The sequence below is a fragment of the Symsagittifera roscoffensis genome, chromosome 10 (genome assembly GCF_963678635.1).
Source record: "Symsagittifera roscoffensis chromosome 10, txSymRosc1.1, whole genome shotgun sequence".
NCBI classification, from domain to species: domain Eukaryota; kingdom Metazoa; phylum Xenacoelomorpha; order Acoela; family Convolutidae; genus Symsagittifera; species Symsagittifera roscoffensis.
The window spans coordinates 6,815,803-6,836,913 of record NC_087071.1 but is presented as its reverse complement, the minus strand read 5'-3'; the positions used below and the strand labels follow the sequence as shown (position 1 = coordinate 6,836,913).

General features: G+C 37.1%; 1 protein-coding gene across 3 annotated transcripts in view; it reads left to right on the top strand.

The window, feature by feature from the left end:
- The window catches only part of LOC134855355 (uncharacterized), a 65,662-nt gene that overhangs the window by 31,827 nt on the left and 12,724 nt on the right, over positions 1-21,111 (top strand). For all 3 annotated transcript variants that reach the window (XM_063871854.1, XM_063871855.1, XM_063871853.1), the window contains exon 2: positions 892-1,239. In XM_063871854.1, the coding sequence (XP_063727924.1) occupies positions 960-1,239 (280 nt within the window). In that variant the 5' untranslated portion in view covers positions 892-959. The remainder of the gene's footprint in view (positions 1-891; positions 1,240-21,111) is intronic.

Here is a 21,111-nt window from a genome sequence, read left to right as displayed (position 1 = left end):
ATAATCGATTTTTGTTCATGGAACTCCAATGCGGGAGTAAAAAACGTTCGAGAAAGTAAATTTTAACAAAACCTTTTTTTTGGTTCATGAAAAAATGCTAGTTATACAAGTTCCATGGACGAAAAAACACTAATCATTGACCTTTCAGGAAATTTTTTGCACTTGGGGAGTTGCAGCCAAAGTGCATGACTAGCATTTTTTCATATATGAAAATTGTATGATTAGCATTTTTGTCAACCCGGTAATTCAGTTATTTTGAACATCTAATCAATCTTATCTTTGATGTAATCTTTTTAGTATAATGTATCCGACTATGCTATTCCAGTCTTAATTTTTCGGTGTAACAAATTGTTGAAAGTTTTAAAGCTTAGACTTTTCAGGCAAGTTTTGAATGGCATTTTTTTGACCATTTTTTTCTAGCCAGAAAAGTAGTTGGGCTCAATGTGTTTCTAAATGCAACTATAAATCTGTTGGTCGAAGCTGCCAGCTGCTGCTTCCACTTTTCACGCTGAAAATAAGCAGGCGGAATTATCTTATTCGGAAGTATACTAGAGTAGACTACGAAGCGATTTTCAGAGGATAATTGTGTGTAATAAAAGCAATAAGCTAGCTAACTGATCAGACATATTCCACTTAAAACATACTTAAGTTATAGTAAATGGAACAAAGGGAACCAATGAAAAAAATTTAGGTTACCTCAATGTTTTGACTGAACGAAGAAAAGAAAACAAACACACACTTAGAAAAAGTTTTTAAAAACAATTAATGCAAATATTCAGTATCATATATATAGTTGCGTCAATTTTAATGCTTAAATTTCTGACTTTCAAAGGAAAAATAGGTAATTTTTTGGCTGATACTTCTGAAAGAAGAACTTTTTTTGCTTTTTAGATGGACAGTTTGCGCTCATTTTACCCTATTATCCTTATCTACAATTGAAGACTATCTATTTTGAAAAAATGGAGTCTGCATCGGGGAATCAAACTAGCAGTCCATGTTCACAATCACCCCTCGAGTGTCCCGACTGTGGGATCAAACTGACAGGACAGACCCCTGAACTACCTTGTGGACATTGCATCTGCCTCATATGCGCCGAGAAGCTAGAGAAAAGAACAGAACAGAAGTGTCCGGTGCGACAGTGTCGCAGCCATCAAACTAGCTTCGATGAGCGTATCCGAGTTTCAAACTTGCCAGTGAGGCCCATAATTGCCTTCATGATACCACCTCCTCCATACGAAGGCAAGCATCTATTTTTTCGGTACTTTAGAAGAACTTTCAGTTTTTGAAGGATATTTGTCGCATAAATTAATGTCACAAAGTTTTTTTGGGGGGTTACGACTTTTTTTTCCTATTAGTTTTTTTTCTATTTTTTTTGCTTAAACATTCCGAGCAATTTTTTTTTCATGGTGATTTGATCGATGGTTGCCGCTATCTCAGAGTCTTGTCAGATTAAGTACAACGTCTGTTCGTCATGATATTCAATGTTCGGCCGGATAGTTTCGTGCAAATTCTCAGTCCAAAACTGGTCTTAATCTTTTGTTAGTTTCTTGGTCTCAATATATCCTAACAAAATATTGTGAAAAACGAGGTTAATGGGAAAAAGTTTTCGATATTAAGGTATCAAAATTTCTGACTGTGAAAAATCAGGGCTTATAATTTGGGAATTTATAATCATTTTCAATCAGGGGTGAATCTAGAATTTTCTCGAGGGGGAGGTTGGGGGGGGGGGGGAGGGGGGAGGGGGTGTTTATTGGGTTGTCAATTTTGTCGATCTTTTTACAGGTCGACCAAATTGAGTTTCCGAGCTCTCCCAAATCAATACAAAGACCCCGTTTTGGTCAAATTTTCTGTGCCGCAGGCGAAATTTAAAAAAAAACAGGCCAAACAGGCTTTAAAGTGTTTAGGGTCTGTCATCAAATCTGGATATCTCTAAATAGTACAACCGGGGACCCTTTGGGTCGGTAGGGGTCGAATCCATGAGAAGAAGAGGGTACGCCTCCACCCCCACCCCCGCCCCCTGAATCTACCCCTGTTTTCAATACGAAAGATATGGAGCGTGACGCAACGAATGAAACTCTGAATAGGTTGCCCCCATCTGGAATTTGCTTAAAATTTTTGAAGTTTTTTAGGAATAAAGTGTTTTGTTTGTTTCATACAAAAACTTTCGAGCAGTTTCTTTCTTCCAGTATCTAATTGAAATGAGATCGAATTGTGGATCGTTTTCTTCTCGTTTGTGTCTTTGTTTTGTTGATCTTCCATCGGGAAACATTTCAACGACAAGAGAGGGTTGAAGTGCTGGATTAAACATCTTTCCTGTGAAGGTCTGGTTGTTAAACTGAGCGCGGATTCATACGAGGGAGTCTGGAGTTTGATGTTTAGAATTAGCAGAGTATTTTGTTTCAGTGGGGTTCAAGAACCTCGCCACCCATTTGAAAAAAATCATTTGGTGTTATCGTCATATTTATTTTTTCACAAGCTTATACTCAGTTTTTTAAGTAAATTCTTTGACTAATTGCAGAATCTTTTTCTTAATAGTTTGATATTTTAGAGAGCGCTCCAAAATAACCACTCTGAGTAAAAATGCGAGGGATTTAAGCGTTTTTTCAGCTATATGGGTTAGGTCGGTCGGTATGGCTTATTTGGTGGCCGAGTCCGGTTGTGCAGACTATACTAATGGCAGTTTATTTTACCTTAAAACTTTGATCCATATGTCTTCTTGACACATATTTTGACACGTCGAGGGCTGAGGGCTTTCAATGCCGAGATAATTTATCCAGTATTGGGAAATATGGGTAAAAAAAGTCGAACGGGATTAATCTGTTTGCTCATCTTATGGGACGTGATTGACTGGACTTCATGCCTCTGTTTGTCTGAATAGCTGATACTATTGTGGTCGTTATGGACCTCGAGTTTACTCCCAATTATTTCAGATTGGATGTTTTCGCACGACCATACTATGGCTAGCACTGCTAATTCAAGGTGCAGTTTTCTTTTTCTGGATGTTCAAGAATCTAGCGGCGAAAAAAAACCGGGACCCAAGTGAAATCTGTTAGTTCCAGTTCCGGTGCCGCTCCAAGACAACTACTGCTGGCATCGCATTAAACTCTAGACCTCTTTTTCCGGTCATAGTGATGCATTTTTGTGATGTTAGAAATAAAGTTGAGAGATTCTTCAAAGCCGTTTTGTTGTTGCAATCCACCAGTGGACTTCTTTTTTTGCTCAATTTCAACAAATATCTGAATTACTCCGACATCATTTGAAGGTTAGCGAAGAACTCTAGGAGAAATTGAGAACGGAGTTGCTTTGAAGTGCGAGGAAACTGAAACTCTAAGACTGCTTGTGTTTCTGATACTTTAGGTTGGTAACTGTAATCGTCGATATAAAAACCCAACAGTAAAAAACGAATTACAAAAAAATCACATTTTGAAAGTTGAAGGGAAAACTGCGTAACCTAATAAAAACAATCTAAACAATTTCATTAAGGTCTTCTATCGATCTTTTTGATACAATGACTATATCAATTAGAAAACAGATTACGCTTTTGATTTTCTGTAGCGCAATGTCCACTGCTTTCTGGAATTCTTTGGGCAATCTGTGAGGCCATAAAAATTGTTTTAAAACGATAAAAACCCGTATACTTTCTGATATGTGAAAGTTGGCTAAAAACGTTTTCAAGGCGAGAGAAGTGAACAAGATTTTCCTGCAATTTTCCGCATCCATGATTTGCTCAGCGACAATTAACAGCTCTGAAAGGTTGATTTTTTTAACCATCTATTTTGATTTTGGTAGATATGAGCGTTCATTTGCTCTAGGTTCATAGCTAGTTCGATCGATCTGTCGTGTCGTTATTGGCTTAAATGACCACTTCTTTTCTTTCTAGTCGTTGTGGTGTGTCGTCAAAAACTTCTACTGGATCGCTCAGTAAAGTGTCATTGTTGCGGTAATCTCTTAGGTTTACCGCTAATAAAACTGTTCTATTTGCGAATCCGTGGATAATAAAGATTCCGTTGTTGGTATGGACCAGAACGGTGTTACCCCCCTGCTGACTGCGCCATGAAGAATGTCAATTGGTACGCTCTCTGACTCCAATAAAGTCTGATACAAAGGTGTTGCAGCGCAAATGTAAATGTGCGAGAGTATAAATGCATATAAAAGTAAATACATACAGGGACAGTAGCCAAGCGTATACATGGTGCGTCCCGGCGGGTTCGGCGCCGGTTCGAATCCCGACTAGGTCATTTCCTTTCTAGAACTCGAATGTGCACCGAACCTGATGGGATGCCCCGTAACCAGGTTCGGTCCCCCCAAAACCGATTTTAACCGTCTTTTCGCTCTAATTTGGTTCAGCCTTGATTAAGGCTGACCTTTAAAAAGAGCAATTTGTCTCAAGGACAAATACTGGCCATTTTTGCAGCTTGCTTTGATTTATGCAGTTTTTGTGGCCGATGTTACCGATGATAAAGTTTGTTAAAATTATCGTTATATTTTCAAATTTCCGTTATATTTCCGGAGTTATTTTGCCGAGAAAATACTCATTAATTAAAGTGTTTAAAAACCGTTTTTTTTATAATCTTGGAGATTGACGCGCACAAAAGGAGATTGAACTGCTTCAACACGCAATGTTCAGTAAAATTAGTCTGCATTCTTTCATCAGAATCAGAAGAGTGATATTCACACTCAAAACAAAAGACTAATTCGGTCTGCAGGTTCCGATCTTGTCTATTAAAATTCATTCAAAAACAAAATTCATGGATTAGCTCTTCGTCTGCAAAAATAGCACATAGTCTTAGCACTCCAGATATCAGGTGCTATGACTATGTGCTAATTATAAGATAACAAAAGAAAAATGTCAGTAATACTATTATAAATGCATTTAATTATGTTATTTGTTCTTTCTCTTGTTCTACATGTCCGTTTTTTCAATTCTCTTGAACACACAAACTGTTCTCTTTAGCATTGACGACGAAGAAACTTCCCCTGCCGAAACGGGAATGGTTGCGCCTGTGGCAAAAAACGGCAGCGAGATTCCGTAACTTCCTTCACAACGTGGTTTTCCGGTTTTCCGTAGAAAAATTTCTGTTTCTTGCTAAGACCTGAGGAACTGGACTAAGAACACTCTATCCAATCTTGGTTTTCTGCTAGATCTGGTGTGAATTTTTGTGGCGTTGTGTCGACTTTGTTGAACTCGAGTCCGGAGTATACTTAGAAAAAGTCAAAAAGGCGTTTTTGTTGGGTCCTTAACACTATATCATCCTCCGAGGATACTAGGAATTGGCCAGTTGTGAATACTTCGTTACTTTCCTGATTTTTTTGGCCTGACTGATGTTTACTCTGGTCGAGATAAGAGCTCATTTTTCTAAAAAAAAAATTGGGTGACTGGGGACTAGTTTGCTACTGGCGTTTTGATTATCCCGCTGTAGCTGGAAGATGATCTAATGAGGTCCACTTTTGAAATTGCTGCGGGGGACGTATGAGCTGGTGTACTTGTTGTGGCTGCTTTGGGCGCAATCTTCCGTGGCTTCCCTAGATTGTGAATGGAACTAACTTTTCTAGTCCTTTCTAATGACTTTCCCTGACTTAATGTTGGCTTTTTTGTCCCATTAACGTTAAGTTAGCTGTTTTCCCGATTTTCCGTTGCTACCTCTCTGTAAACTTCTACCGAATACGGATTAGATAAAGGTAGGGACTCAAGTTTACTTTTCGACTTCGAGGCGGCTTGCTTCGCTGGGTCAGAAACGAGCCTTAGCGTTCCTGACTTTCAATTGATTTCCGATTGAGGCTGCTATAAACTGGATCCGATCTCTTAGTGTACGCAGGGTTCGGCATCTCGCTTCATGTGACATGTTGTTTTTTCAGACCATCCACTTGTTGGTTTACTTTGCCAGTTGTTCCCGGGACTGTTTCAGACAATAAACTTGTTGCATGAATTTGACAATTGTTCCAGGGACTTACCCACAATATGTGGGCTACTCTGGTAACATTTTTTTAACAGTTTGATTCGTGATTTGCTGTCACACGTTTCTCTTCTGTCATCCGCTCTCAAAAGATCCCTCTCTAGATGTCGGCTTCAGTCTACCTGGTTAGCATAGCTGATGAATATTTGGAGAACCAGTCGGTAGCTAGCAATATATAAACCTGAATTGCTGAACCATCTGATAATGGCCCGGCGTAATCTAATTGGAGTTCGTCATGGAGATAACTGAACAGCGGAAGAGTTTTGTGTGTACAGAACGGGTGTTTTTGCTATAGATTCTAATTAAAAGCGTTGCTGCTTTTTCATAAATTCACAACTTCTCTATGAATTCTCGGCTACAACAAATTTTTGGTCTATGAGTCTGAGTTATTTGCTAGGACGCGAACAAAAGTTTTGGACTATGTGCATTTGCATCTTTTTCGGGGTGCAGTTAAGCAAACGGGTCAGACTTGCACAATAAGTCGCAATCCAGTCGTCGATAATGTACCGTCAACCATCATCTCTGCCGAATTCCAAAATTGTTTGATCAACGGGCCTATTCTGGCGCATCCTTCTTTGTCCTTGTTTTTGGCCCAAATGAGGGTCGTGTCTTCAGCGACCAGTTAACTGAAATGATAGGCGTCTCGATATCCTGTTAAATCGGGAAGAGGCAAAAATTTGCATTAATCGTTGCGTACCTTGATTGTCCGATTCGCTAATTGTTTTGACTGATGACATTCTTCTTGGTGGCATGGCTCTTCGTCTCTGAAATAGTTTGGAGAGATTGGATAGACGCTATTCATAATTGTAGTTTGATTATTCGGAAGCAGTCGTCCTTTGATTGCCTTTTGGTTCCATTCGACATATCTTTTGCAGTTGAATATCATTCTACAGTTGAATTAACAGATATCGGCGCAATATTGACATTATGATACAATTGGTTTCAATATATCGCAGCCATGAATACGAATTGATTGAACTAAAGTACAGGTATTTGATAGGTGGTTTAGTTTTGTGCCATATGCTGAAATGTTCCAGATCTGTGCAAAATTTAAAAGCGCAATCTTGCGGTGTGCATCGATAAAATGAGTTGCTCATTTCTCATTGGTCCAAAATTGTGTATAAATTAACCAGCAGTTTCTTAATATATGCATCCACAACTTGAGCTTGGTTTTGATTGGTTGAAATTTGTGTCAAATTGTCGAACCTCTTATATATTTGATACACTTCATGATTTTTCGGAAGCATTGTGTGTGGATGGATACTTTGCGACACATCCCTTGGATTGGGACTAATGGCTCTTCGAATACTGAATGCATCTGTTGGATCTTCGATCTACCAACTCTGGTAAAGATTTAGAACATCCATTGTGGCAGTATCTCTTATACTAAGGATCATTCTGTTCATGGGCTTAATTTCGTCGAATATATATGTACAGCTTTTGAATGGAATATTTTCACCATAAGATAGTTTTATAGGTCTAACTCAAGAAAACGTCCGGTTCTGGTTTACGGTATGAAAAATTTTGCTGATTGCATAAGCCAGCACATGAAAGTCACAGTTATAAGCAAAAAGCCAAAAATCTTAATAACTCTTTTTTTTGCAGTTTAGTTGAACACTGTAGTTTCCAAGATTAACAAAACTTCACATTGGCACGCATTTGACGAAAATGTCTGCAGTTTAATAATTAATAAAGGAAACGGGGCTACTCATGTCTACTGTATTTTTAAAAACAATTTGTTCACTTGTTAAGTACATTGTTTGCATTTGGTTCTTAATGTAGCTGGAAGCTGTATTAACGACTTCTAAGTTTCGACGGAACTTTTGCGGGTTTTGGGACTATTTGCTAGATTCAACTGTTGGTGAAATGTTCCTAACCAAAACTCTGTTTCGCTATCGGTCGCTACAAAACAACTTGAACCTTCTGCTGTGGATTTGAAATTGTTGCCCATTTTCGCAACATTATTTCCTATAGTTACAAATTTTGGCGCCGTGATTTTTTTTGCTGTTCTTGCATGATATATTTTTCGTCCCGCAAGTTGAATTATGAGTAGTAGTAAAGCTCTTTCCGCAAGAGTAAAATGATTTGACTCACCATGGTTGATTTGGTCTTGTCTGTTTTTGAAATTTCGTCCTAGGTTAGTCCTGTTCCCATTGTTGCTCTTTCGCTGAACCAAAAGCCTTGGTTCTTGTTTTAGTTTCAATGCAAAAAATTGCTTCTGGCCCGTGTTAAAATTTGGATTTGAGGTTGGCAAGAGACCCATTTATTGCCGGAGTGATGAAGCAGTGACATAGATTTTCTAATGAAGAATGTCACACTTCAGTGGATGCTCAGTTGATTTCCTGATCGAATACAACGATCACGCTGTATGTCTTTGAATATTTTTTTGAAGAAAAAGAGAATGCACTCAGCTTCTTTCAAATTGTGAATTGACCGGTCAAATTGGGCGGTTTTGACCAATAATCTCAAAAAAAATTTTCCATTTTTTCACAATCTGATTTAGAAGTATCGTAAAAACTTTGCGTTTCAATAATATATTTGTGATTTTTTCTAATAAGGGTTTCGCAGAAAATGTAGAAATCTCGAAAATTGATTGCATAGTTATCTACGTGAGCATGACTTTTTTCTTTTTTCTGTTCCCAGTGAAAAATTAATCGTGATTTGATCTCTTAGTGCGAACTGTGAAAGAATAAATTTGATCAGTTTTGGGCCCTTCGTCCTTCTTTTTTCATTGAGTTATTCGATTTTGTGGATTTCGCACTGATCCCATGCGGCACAATTGGCTTCTTCCGCTGGGTTTTAGGCCTCATTAATGGTTTATGGTGGTTGTGGTGGGTCGTCAAAACTCTTTTGTTGCGGTAATCTCGTAAAGTGACTACTGAGAAGTTTTGTTCTATCTACGATTCCCATGGTAATAAATGTTCCATTGGTTCGTTTTGTTGAGAAAGCTGGGACACCAAACGAAATCAACTCTAAAGAAGACTTATACAAAGAAGATTGGTATCATATGCCAATGCCAAACTCAATATAGTTGTTCTTAATCCTTTCATCAGAATCAAGAGAGTAATATTAGCAAAAAAACCCAAAAGCTAACTCGGTTGGCAGGTACCGGCCTTGATAAATACAATTCACGCTGAAATTAAACTCCTAGAGTAGCAATTCACCTGTAAACATAGCACATAGCCTTAGCATTCAAGAGACGGCCCTCTTACCGTACCACACTTCCACGTCTTCAAAATTTTAGTGACCAAAAATATATAAAAATTCAAACTCAAAAGTTTCTAAGATACTGTTTCAATAATTGTTAAATATGTAATTTGTACTTTCTCCTTTTTTCTGAAGGTCCGTTTTTTCACTCCTCTTGAGCAAAAAAAAACTGTTCCCCTTAGCTTTGCTGACAAAAATAGTTACCCTGCTGACATGAGAATAGTAGCACCTCTGGTGAGACATGAGAGCGAGGACTCCGTAACCTCTTTCACGTCGTAACGTATAAGACTTCCGTTGAGGTTCTGCACTAAGAAGACTCATTCCCATCTTGATATCTTGTGAATTCTGCTGTTCAATTCTTGGGGCTTTCTATCGACTTGGTTGGTCTCGACCCTGGCGATGAGTTAGAAATAGCCAAAAGCTTTTAAAATGATGTTTGTATCTAACACTAGATCATCCTCCGACGATACTGTGATAAGGCCAGCTGCCTCCGTCATACTTCTGGGTCTTACCGGCACTGCTGTTCTCTACTCTAATTAGGTTTGAGTAGGGACTCTGTGATTTCTTAAGGACTCAATTCATTTTGTTTTATATAATAGATAAGTTGTAAGCAAAGTCTTGACAAATTAGATATTTCAACTTAAATCTTTCATAAATTGAATAAGAGTGATTAAGCGAACTTGTCTAAAATTAGAGCATGGATTGACAGGTCGATAGCAACCTTGAGAGTTAATAGCAGATTAACAACCTAGCATAGAACGTAATAATAGAGTGACGTCATATAACAGTACATTTAGACAGCACCGCACCACATTTCCCCCTCTAGGGAAAATTCAAATCGTACATTTGTATTTCCTTGAAATACGAATAACTAACAGTAGACTGAACTGCAGATAACGAAAAACTTCATTGGAACAAGTACAGCACTAGGAGAAGTTTTACAACATTTACGGAGATGAGATTTAGATAAAGGTATTGAAATTAATTTAAATGACTAGAGAAAATAAATGACGAAAGGGTTTAAAGAACAAGGAAGTTTACTTTTCGGCCCATCATAAGGGGTTGTCTGTTGAACTGATGCTAGAAAAACGGGTAAACTTTCTACTAAAACCCCCGGATTCATTGGGATGAATAACCCGGGAATGCCCCACTTGAACAGTTGGCACCTGACTAGCCACGGCAAAATGAACGTTCACAGAATGTCTGATGGGGTTGCCGTAGAATGTTGTTTGCTTTTTCCGACGAGATGAAATACGGGATGAACTCGATGATGAAGAGATATCCCCGTCTGGCTCTGAAACTAAACCAGATAGATCCCGGGTGGTAAGACCCGATGCTGCCAAATTGGATGAAGAACACTCTTGTAGTTTCGGAACCAATGACTCATCGTCAGAGGAGATAGGGATAAGATCCAGGCAGGATAGCAGCTTATCTTTTGTCGGAGAAGGTGACTTAGATTTAATACTGATGGGAACCTCCGCTACTTGGTTTCCTGATGTAGACGAAGAAGCCGTCAAATCTATCACTGGAGTAGATTGCTGAGTATAAGGAATAGCCTGAACTCCTGGGGCCTCCGATGCTTATTTGTGCTCCGATTTGGACGATGACACTTCGGTATGCGATGGCGTAGAAGAAGACAACATAGTCGGAAATTGCGGACGAGTAGGTACAGACACAGTTTTAGTCGAAATCCGCTGTCGGGAACTAGTTGGCTTTAAAGGTCGATTGTCTTCCGACAATGAGGCCGAACATAATGACACAATGGGGAGTTTTTGCCCCTTTTTGATAGGTGTTGCTTGCTTGCTTGAAAAACAGACTCGTTGACTTAAGGCGTACAGCAAGATGATTTCTTCTAATCACCTACCTTACCCTTGTCATTAATGTATGTAGACCCAGTAATCCTCACAATTTTATCTTTAAGAGGTTTGAAAAGTTCTCGACCAGATTTCCTATTAAGAAATTTCCTAAAACTTTTAACTTTACTTGGTTCATTCAAAACTAAATAATCCAAGTTACGTTTTGGTTGAGACGGTCGAATATGTTCAGTTGGCATCTGGTTCCGGAATCTGAGCGTCCCAGCGGATAGATTAGAGCGAAGTGTAGCTGCGAGAACTTGATTCCGTTCTGTCAACGTCCTAAGGGTTTTGACCCCCTCTTGGTGCGATAAAGACTTTTTCAATGACAACCATTGATTCGCAGAATGAGCCAGACTCTCCAGCGAACGATAGTGAGGTGTGTCAGCAACTGACTCCGTTGGTCCCCCAAAATAAAGTGACACTGCCGGGCTAGATTGCCCTTTCTTAACCAGCTTTATTCTAGGTCGTCTGTCACACTGATCCCGACGCTGTTCCGTGGTTAGTAGGTCGCGCTCCAATTGTTGGTTATCTAAATTGACGCGCCTAGACAATCGCTCTGCCGCAAGAGATAACTCCGTATTCGGAGGACGACCAAAATGTAGTTCAAAAGTGAAACCCCAGTAACAGAATTTTTAGCTACCCGAATATCCTCAATTATATTCCTATATGTATCATATAAGCTTAACGGTTTGGATGGACCTTTCCACCAGACCACAACCACGATGATCCCCCAACGGTCGAAAAAAATGGGCAATGTTTTTATCTTTACAAAAGGCCTGAACTAATTTGTTCTTAAAACCCGAATACTGGTCAGTTTTGGTTGATTTTGGGATACTATGCTGTTGAATATATGTTTTAAGGAATTTAATTATCTTGCTACCCTCCCTAGAACGTGTAATCATAGCCGACGGATATTTAGAGTATCGTTCGATCGCGACGTAGAAAAAAAAACTGTTACTAACAGAATCGAGTAGCGGACCCACAAAGTCGAGCTGAAGCTCTTCATTAGGACCAGATAGAAAGGGTAAAGGTTTAGTGGAGTTAAATGAAGCATTCGCTTTCAAATTCCCACCAAACTTCGTGCACTGAGGACAGTCTTTACATAATTGAACAATATCCCGATGCATACGAGGCCACCATATGTACTGCGCTGCATCCACCATGGCAAGCTGACCCGCATGCGACCGATGTAGACAAGCAAGTAAAGGTTTCCTGAGACAACTGGGAATAGCGATCCCATTAACCACGACCACACAGCCATCAACTACCGCTGCACAATGCCAAAAGGATTTCAAGTATGAATCAATACGACAAAATCCCTCATAGTCACGGGTTAATCAGCGCCCGTTTCATCAGACATTGACTGTGGTCTTCATCCGTAAGTTCCGACAGCACGTCGGAGTCCAAAATGTCCACCAAGCCTGTTAACGATTTTTGGTCCGGAGCGACCACTAATGATTTTAAAACATCCAAACTTTGAACTGGGTGCACATTACGACCCACTGGTCTTGCTTTCCTGAGCTTCTTTGACCTGAAATTGGCAAGTTTTTGGGCGTATTGACCCTTCAATGCCGCACCACGCTGTAAAGTAGTTAGCCTCTTTGGACACACTGCCCCGCGCGAAACCGCGGCCTAGCACGATCTGATGTAAACCAATGTTGTTTTAACGGAATAATATGATTGAGCAATTGTTCGAAGCTATCGTTAGCATTAGTGTCCATCACAGCAGTCTGAAAAGGAAGGCCACCAAATAACACGAATACACACCAATAATCACTTTAAATGAGATAATCTCAAAAAAATCCACGAACGAAGATAACATTCCCCAATCACAAATTACCGTACTGAAAATCCAAACTAATGAGAAAAATTGGCAGATAAATTGTGATCCACGCTGAGAAAGTGACAATTACATGAATAAACCAGCTCAAAGCTGATAGGTTAGAGTTTTGACAATAAATATTAACGCCCTCTAGCGGAGAAACGACAAACTCATTGAAATGTTTAAATATTTCAATATAGCCAAAAGTGAAATATCCGTCGCCCTCTACCGACTTTGTGCACTGAGATGTAACTTGAATGTCCCAAGTATTGACGCCCTCTACCGACTGAGAGCCAATGTCCTTGATTGAAACTAACGAATTATCCCGAACGGGACAAATTGCCCGAAGCTGATAATAATCAACTGACTCGATTGAATTGATTGAAGCAGATAAATTGGAAAATTGATTGTTTCCTGAGATATTGAGTGATCCTTTTGATAATTCTTCTGATAATGAACAACCCCGAACCCAACCATCCAGTAAATCGCAAGCATCGAAAAATCGATTAATACTTTTAACCAAATATTGTTAATCGAAACTACTCGGCCGCGGCGCCTCAAACGTTGGAAAACGTGATAAATTACCCACTATTCACAATTTACAACCGGAAATATGAAAAATATCAAAGTCAAAAGGCAATACTCAATCAGCCCATCTGGTTAAACGAGTTTGATGGTTTTAATACCTCTATTGGTCTTTAAAGCCGAAATAATCGCTTTATGATCCGTTAGAACAACAAAATGATTAGCCAATAGATAATTACGGAAATGCTCTCATGACCATACTATGGCTAGAAGTTCCAACTCGTTCGTACTGTACTACTTTTCCTGGTCATTGAGAAAACTCGAAGGAGCCCAAACGCAATAGGAGCCCAAACATCCTCTTCTACTTCCTGATCTGAAGCTGCTTCCAAACCACTATGACTGGCGTCACATTTTACACGTGTAGTCCGACTTTGGTCATGATGATATATTTTTGTGATATTTGCGATCAATTGCAAAATGTTCATAAAAGCTGATTGTTGGTCCTCCCCCACACAAACTTGCTTGTGTTTCTTGCTTTCAATGAAGGGCTAAGAAAACGAAGTTGTTTTAGCAACTTAGGAGGCTCTATAGCTAAAACCGCGTCAATTTTGGAACGTTTTGGCCTATAGCCCTCGGAATCAATGTCGTAACCCAACCAAGATAGCCGATTCATCGAAAAATTGCATTTTGATAATTTCAGAGCGAAACCTTCTTCATCCAGACGAGTGATCACTTTATCCACAAGAATATTGTGATCCATAACCGATCCTTTCGATACTATCAGAATATCGTCCAAGAAACAGAATACTCCCGATAAACCCTGAAGGGTATTATCCATTGCTCTTTGGAGCTCTTTGGGCATGTCTGTTAGCCCATAAAAACCAGTTTTAATTCGATACGTGCCGGTTTGTTCCCCACAAACGATATTAGAGTCGCACTGACAACTTACTTCATCACTGAGCGGGATCTGACTAAATGCATATTTCAAATCCAGCTTCGAAGTTGGTTGAGCATGCTTCTTCGAAACATGATAACCCGTCTCCTCTTTGCTCTTTGTATAAAAAAGACAGTTTGGACCCTTATGTTCCTTTTTTCACATCTTTTTCGATGTCTCGGAGTGTCAGCTCTCCTGTTTTAGTGAGCACAGTCCTCACACTTCACTTTCTCGTTTCGGTTCAAGACAAGCGTTTTCTAAAAAAATCGGGTATTTAGAAATGTCCCAAAATTGAAAATTTAAAGTACCAATTGAATGAAAATGCTTACTTTTTCTTTTTGTTAAGTAACGAAATGTAAAAATTGAATTAAAACTCAAATGACTGTTTCTGATTGGCAAAGAAAATTAATGAATCAACCCTATAAAAAAAGCGTTTTTATACTAACATTGACGTAATCGCCTACGCAATTATCTTTTTATGGTAATGACGTCATTCTTCGAATAGAAGTGACGTCACAGCCTACGCATTTTTTTAATGGTAATGACGTCATTCTGTAAATAGAAGTGACGTCAACAACCAAGCAACATTCCTTTTATTGTAATGACATCATTGCCTACGTCATTCCTTCGAAAGTTCTAGACTTTTCCATAAAAATTCTCAACTAATCAGAACTGAGCAGTTTCTGGACATAGCTTTGGATCAAAAACAATCATTTTTGAAGAATGTAAATTGAGAGCTTTTGAACTTCCTCGAGCTACTCTAAAAGAGAAAAGAAAACTTTCCGTGTGATGGCTTTATTGATGAAATAATTGAAGATTCTTACTTTTTTCAAAAATTTTTGATTGTTTATATTGTCCAAAATAGAGTTCTCCGACTAAGTAAAGGTCTTTTTTAGGGATAGTTACTCAGTCAAAGGGTTTATTTTTGATCCCCATATTGCTTATTTCAGCTATAAACTTACTGCTGAGTTACACCTGACTAGAAAAGAAATTTTAATTATTTTAGAAAAGTTGAAGTTAATAAAAAGTCGTACAATAATATTCTAAAGACTCTTTTTCTTCCCTACCCAACTCTAAAATTTGTCAAAACTCCCTAGCAAATTTTTTTATTTCTCCATTTCTTTAAAGATTTTCAAAGTTCAAAATCTTGCTTGATCAGGTTTGGAATCAGATTTCCAGAGATTTGCTTTGAAAAGTTCATCAATTTCGAGCTATCCTCTCAAACCTACATCAAAATCAAAGAACTTAACTATTTACTCAAAGATCAGCAACTTTTCATCAATTATATATAGGAAAATCAAATAAATTGATGAGAAGACTTGTAGAGATGCTACTTTTATTAATTTTTTTTCTTTTTTTACTTATATCGGCAATATTTCTTATTTTTACAACAAACAAAATTTGGTCATTTATTTTTGCTATTGTTTTGTGTATATTTTTTCAACTTTTTTGGATAATTTAAGTCCTTTAAAGGTAAACTTATGTATGATTGGATACGACAACTAGAACAAAAATGAACATTTTTGGTTTGGAAACGACAATTTTTAAAAGTACCCAAAATGGAGTTTTTTTTCCGATTGGACACCACTTTTTTATAAGAATTCCATAAAAAGAAAACTGAAATTTGCCTACATCTCAAACATACATCAAAATCAAAGAACTTGACCATCTACTCAAAGATCAGCAATTTTTCATCGATTATATACAAAAAATTCAAGTAATTTGACGAGAAGACTTGTAGAAATGCTACTTTTTTTAATTTTCTTCTTTTTTTTAACTTATATCGGCAGTATTTCTTATTTTTCAACAAACAAAATTTGGTCATTTATTTTTGCTATTGTTTTGTGTATAATTTTAAACTTTTTTGGAAAGGTTAAGTCCTTAAAAGGTAAACTTTTGTATGATTGGATACGACAAAATCATTTTATTTTCCACTTAACCAACGTCAACGACCTCCTCTCTCAGCTCCAAATAATTTAGTTTCAACTTAATCACCGTCAACTTCTTCTCTCGCAACTGTAAATTTAGTTTTTACTCTTAACATTCACTTATTCAACTTCCCTCACAATATTTTGCTCAAAATGATCTTCTCAGTGCAAAACAACAACCTTATTTTCTCGGTAGAATTTTCGGCTGATTTAGTACAAATCCAAGTGCGAGAAACAGGTTGTGGAGTTTTTCTGGCACCAATGGACATCCCAATCCAAGTCTGGCACATGGTGGAGGTGATGCGCAGAGATTTCAACGAACATCATATAACGCATGTACCCCTTACAGAGAACCAACTTGGAGAAATGCAAATGATGGAGGAAGTGGCCGAGCATGTGGGAATGAACTACCCCGAAACTCCTGACTCTAGATATGTGGCTCAACCATTCGACGATTTCCTCTTTCCTTGGGAAGATGGATTTGTGGACAACCAATTACCATCGAAGAAGATGTGGGGTTCTCTGAACCAAGAACTCCAGTCAGCGAACCACCAGTGATGGAGGCAGGACCAGCTCTGCGCTCCATTGAGAACTTGCAAAATTTTGAAAACTCAGCTGCTCGACAGCTCTTTAATTTGTAAATGTTTTGTTTGTTGTAATTTGTTTTGTAATTAAATTTCTTTGCTAAGGTTGCAAAGGTAAACTTTTTTTTTGAAAACTTGTTGCAAAACTTTGCAAAAAATCAAACTCAATAAACAACTGGTGATTACTTTTACAAAGTTTTGTTAAAAAAATTTGCAAAAAATTAAACCATTTTAACATCTTGTTCAAATTTCGCTTTTTTTCACACATGAAAAAAGAAATCATCTCAATTTTTAAAAACATGTTAGATATTTTACTTTGATTTTTGCACCATGCAAAAATTTTTATAAATTTTTGGCACACTTGTTAAAAAAAATCAAAGAAAATCTTTCAAAAAAAAAGAAAAACTTGTTGAAAATCAATATCGGAAAAACGAAGTATTAAGATAAGGAATAGCTCTCAAAGTCATCAATTATGAAAATTTTTTATTAATATATTCACCAGTCTCAATATTTCGAAGAACAAACCCCAGTGCAATGTTGTTTTTAGCGGCAGAATTGTGCTTGTTGAAGACTTCCTCTAGTGTTTCGTTGATTATTTCAGTGTCTAACTTGGACATTTGGAAGTTAAATATTTTTATGTCTCCCATTTGCCATCTTCGTATCCACCAGAAAAGGTTGACAAGCACTAAGTTCCTCCTTTTGTTTTTCACCATCTTCTCCTTCTTCCTCTACAATTTTGTTCAAGTCCGCTACAGTATCATTGGGCTTCCGTTGTTTTGCTCTATGTTCTTTTCTCCGAAGTTTTTGGAGAGAGTAGTAATTTGGGAACTCTTTTTCACAAGAACGAAAAACTGTCGAATGCTTCGAAGTTGGTTGAGCATGCTTCTTCGAAACATGATAACCCATCTCCCTTTGCTCTTTGTATAAAAAAGACAGTTTGGACACTTATGTTCCTTTTTTCACATCTTTTTCGATGTCTCGGAGTGTCAGCTCTCCTGTTTTAGTGAGCACAGTCCTCACACTTCACTTTCTCGTTTCGGTTAAAGACAAGCGTTTTCTTAAAAAAATCGGGTATTTAGAAATGTCCCAAAATTAAAAATTTAAAGTACCAATTGAATGAAAATGCTTACTTTTTTCTTTTTGTTAAGTAACGAAATGTAAAAATTGAATTAAAACTCAATTGACTGTTTCTGATTGGCAAAGAAACTTAATGAATCAACCTTATAAAAAAGCGTTTTTATACTAACATTGACGTAATCGCCTACGCAATTATCTTTTTATGGTAATGACGTCATTCTGCGAAAAGAAGTGACGTCACAGCCTACGCATTTTTTTAATGGTAATGACGTCATTCTGTAAATAGAAGTGACGTCAACAACCAAGCAACATTCCTTTTATTGTAATGACATCATTGCCTACGTCATTCCTTCGAAAGTTCTAGACTTTTCCATAAAAATTCTCAACTAATCAGAACTGAGCAGTTTCTAGACAGCTTTGGATCAAAAACAATCATTTTTGAAGAATGTAAATTGAAAGCTTTTGAACTTCCTCGAGCTACTCTAAAAGAGAAAAGAAAACTTTCCGTGTGATTGCCTTATTGATGAAATAATTGAAGATTCTTACTTTTTTCAAAAATTTTTGGTTGTTTATATTGTCCAAAATAGAGTTCTCCGACTAAGTAAAGGTCTTTTTTAGGGATAGTTACTCAGTCAAAGGGTTTATTTTTGATCCCCATATTGCTTATTTCAGCTATAAACTTACTGCTGAGTTACACCTGACTAGAAAAGAAAATTTAATTATTTTAGAAAAGTTGAAGTTAATAAAAAGTCGTACAATAATATTCCAAAGACTCTTTTTCTTCCCAAACCCAACTCTAAAATTTGTCAAAACTCTCAAGCAAATTTTTTTATTTCTCCATTTCTTTAAAGATTTTCAAAGTTCAAAATCTTGCTTGATCAGGTTTGGAATCAGATTTCCAGAGATTTGCTTTGAAAAGTTCATCAATTTCGAGCTATCCTCTCAAACCTACATCAAAATCAAAGAACTTGACTATTTACTCAAAGATCAGCAACTTTTCATCAATTATAAATAAGAAAATCAAATAAATTGATGAGAAGACTTGTAGAGATGCTACTTTTATTTTTTTTTTTTTATTTTTTTACTTATATCGGCAATATTTCTTATTTTTACAACAAACAAAATTTGGTCATTTATTTTTGCTATTGTTTATTGTATATTTTTTCAACTTTTTTGGATAATTTAAGTCCTTTAAAGGTAAACTTATGTATGATTGAATACGACAACTAGAACAAAAATGAACATTTTTGGTTTGGAAACGACAATTTTTAAAAGTACTCAAAATGGAGTTTTTTTTCCGATTGGACACGACTTTTTTTGTAAGAATTCCATAAAAAGAAAACTGAAATTTGCCTACATCTCAAACATACATCAAAGTCAAAGAACTTGACTATCTACTCAAAGATCAGCAATTTTTCATCGATTATATACAAAAAAATCAAATAACCCATCGATTATATACAAAAAATTGATTTTATACAAAAAAAATAAATAAGGTACCACTCTCTTTTAACTAAAAATCATTTTATTTTCCATTTAACCAACGTCAACGACCTCCTCTCTCAGCTCCAAATAATTTAGTTTCAACTTAATCACCGTCAACTTCTTCTCTCGCAACTGTAAATTTAGTTTTTACTCTTAACATTCACTTATTCAACTTCCCTCACAATATTTTGCTCAAAATGATCTTCTCAGTGCAAAACAACAACCTTATTTTCTCGGTAGAATTTTCGAATGATTTAGTACAAATCCAAGTGCGAGAAACAGGTTGTGGAGTTTTTCTGGCACCAATGGACATCCCAATCCAAGTCTGGCACATGGTGGAGGTGATGCGCAGAGATTTCAACGAACATCATATAACGCATGTACCCCTTACAGAGAACCAACTTGGAGAAATGCAAATGATGGAGGAAGTGGCCGAGCATGTGGGAATGAACTACCCCGAAACTCCTGACTCTAGATATGTGGCTCAACCATTCGACGATTTCCTCTTTCCTTGGGAAGATGGATTTGTGGACAACCAATTACCATCGAAGAAGATGTGGGGTTCTCTGAACCAAGAACTCCAGTCAGCGAACCACCAGTGATGGAGGCAGGACCAGCTCTGCGCTCCATTGAGAACTTGCAAAATTTTGAAAACTCAGCTGCTCGACAGCTCTTTAATTTGTAAATGTTTTGTTTGTTGTAATTTGTTTTGTAATTAAATTTCTTTGCTAAGGTTGCAAAGGTAAACTTTTTTTTTGAAAACTTGTTGCAAAACTTTGCAAAAAATCAAACTCAATAAACAACTGGTGATTACTTTTACAAAGTTTTGTTAAAAAATTTGCAAAAAATTAAACCATTTTAACATCTTGTTCAAATTTCGCTTTTTTTCACACATGACAAAAGAAATCATCTCAATTTTTAAAAACATGTTAGATATTTTACTTTGATTTTTGCACCATGCAAAAATTTTTATAAATTTTTGGCACACTTGTTAAAAAAAATCAAAGAAAATCTTTCAAAAAAAAAGAAAAACTTGTTGAAAATCAATATCGGAAAAACGAAGTATTAAGATAAGGAATAGCTCTCAAAGTCATCAATTATGAAAATTTTTTATTAATATATTCACCAGTCTCAATATTTCGAAGAACAAACCCCAGTGCAATGTTGTTTTTAGCGGCAGAATTGTGCTTGTTGAAGACTTCCTCTAGTGTTTCGTTGATTATTTCAGTGTCTAACTTGGACATTTGGAAGTTAAATATTTTTATGTCTCCCATTTGCCATCTTCGTATCCACCAGAAAAGGTTGACAAGCACTAAGTTCCTCCTTTTGTTTTTCACCATCTTCTCCTTCTTCCTCTACAATTTTGTTCAAGTCCGCTACAGTATCATTGGGCTTCCGTTGTTTTGCTCTATGTTCTTTTCTCCGAAGTTTTTGGAGAGAGTAGTAATTTGGGAACTCTTTTTCACAAGAACGAAAAACTGTCGAATGCTTCGAAGTTGGTTGAGCATGCTTCTTCGAAACATGATAACCCATCTCCCTTTGCTCTTTGTATAAAAAAGACAGTTTGGACACTTATGTTCCTTTTTTCACATCTTTTTCGATGTCTCGGAGTGTCAGCTCTCCTGTTTTAGTGAGCACAGTCCTCACACTTCACTTTCTCGTTTCGGTTAAAGACAAGCGTTTTCTTAAAAAAATCGGGTATTTAGAAATGTCCCAAAATTAAAAATTTAAAGTACCAA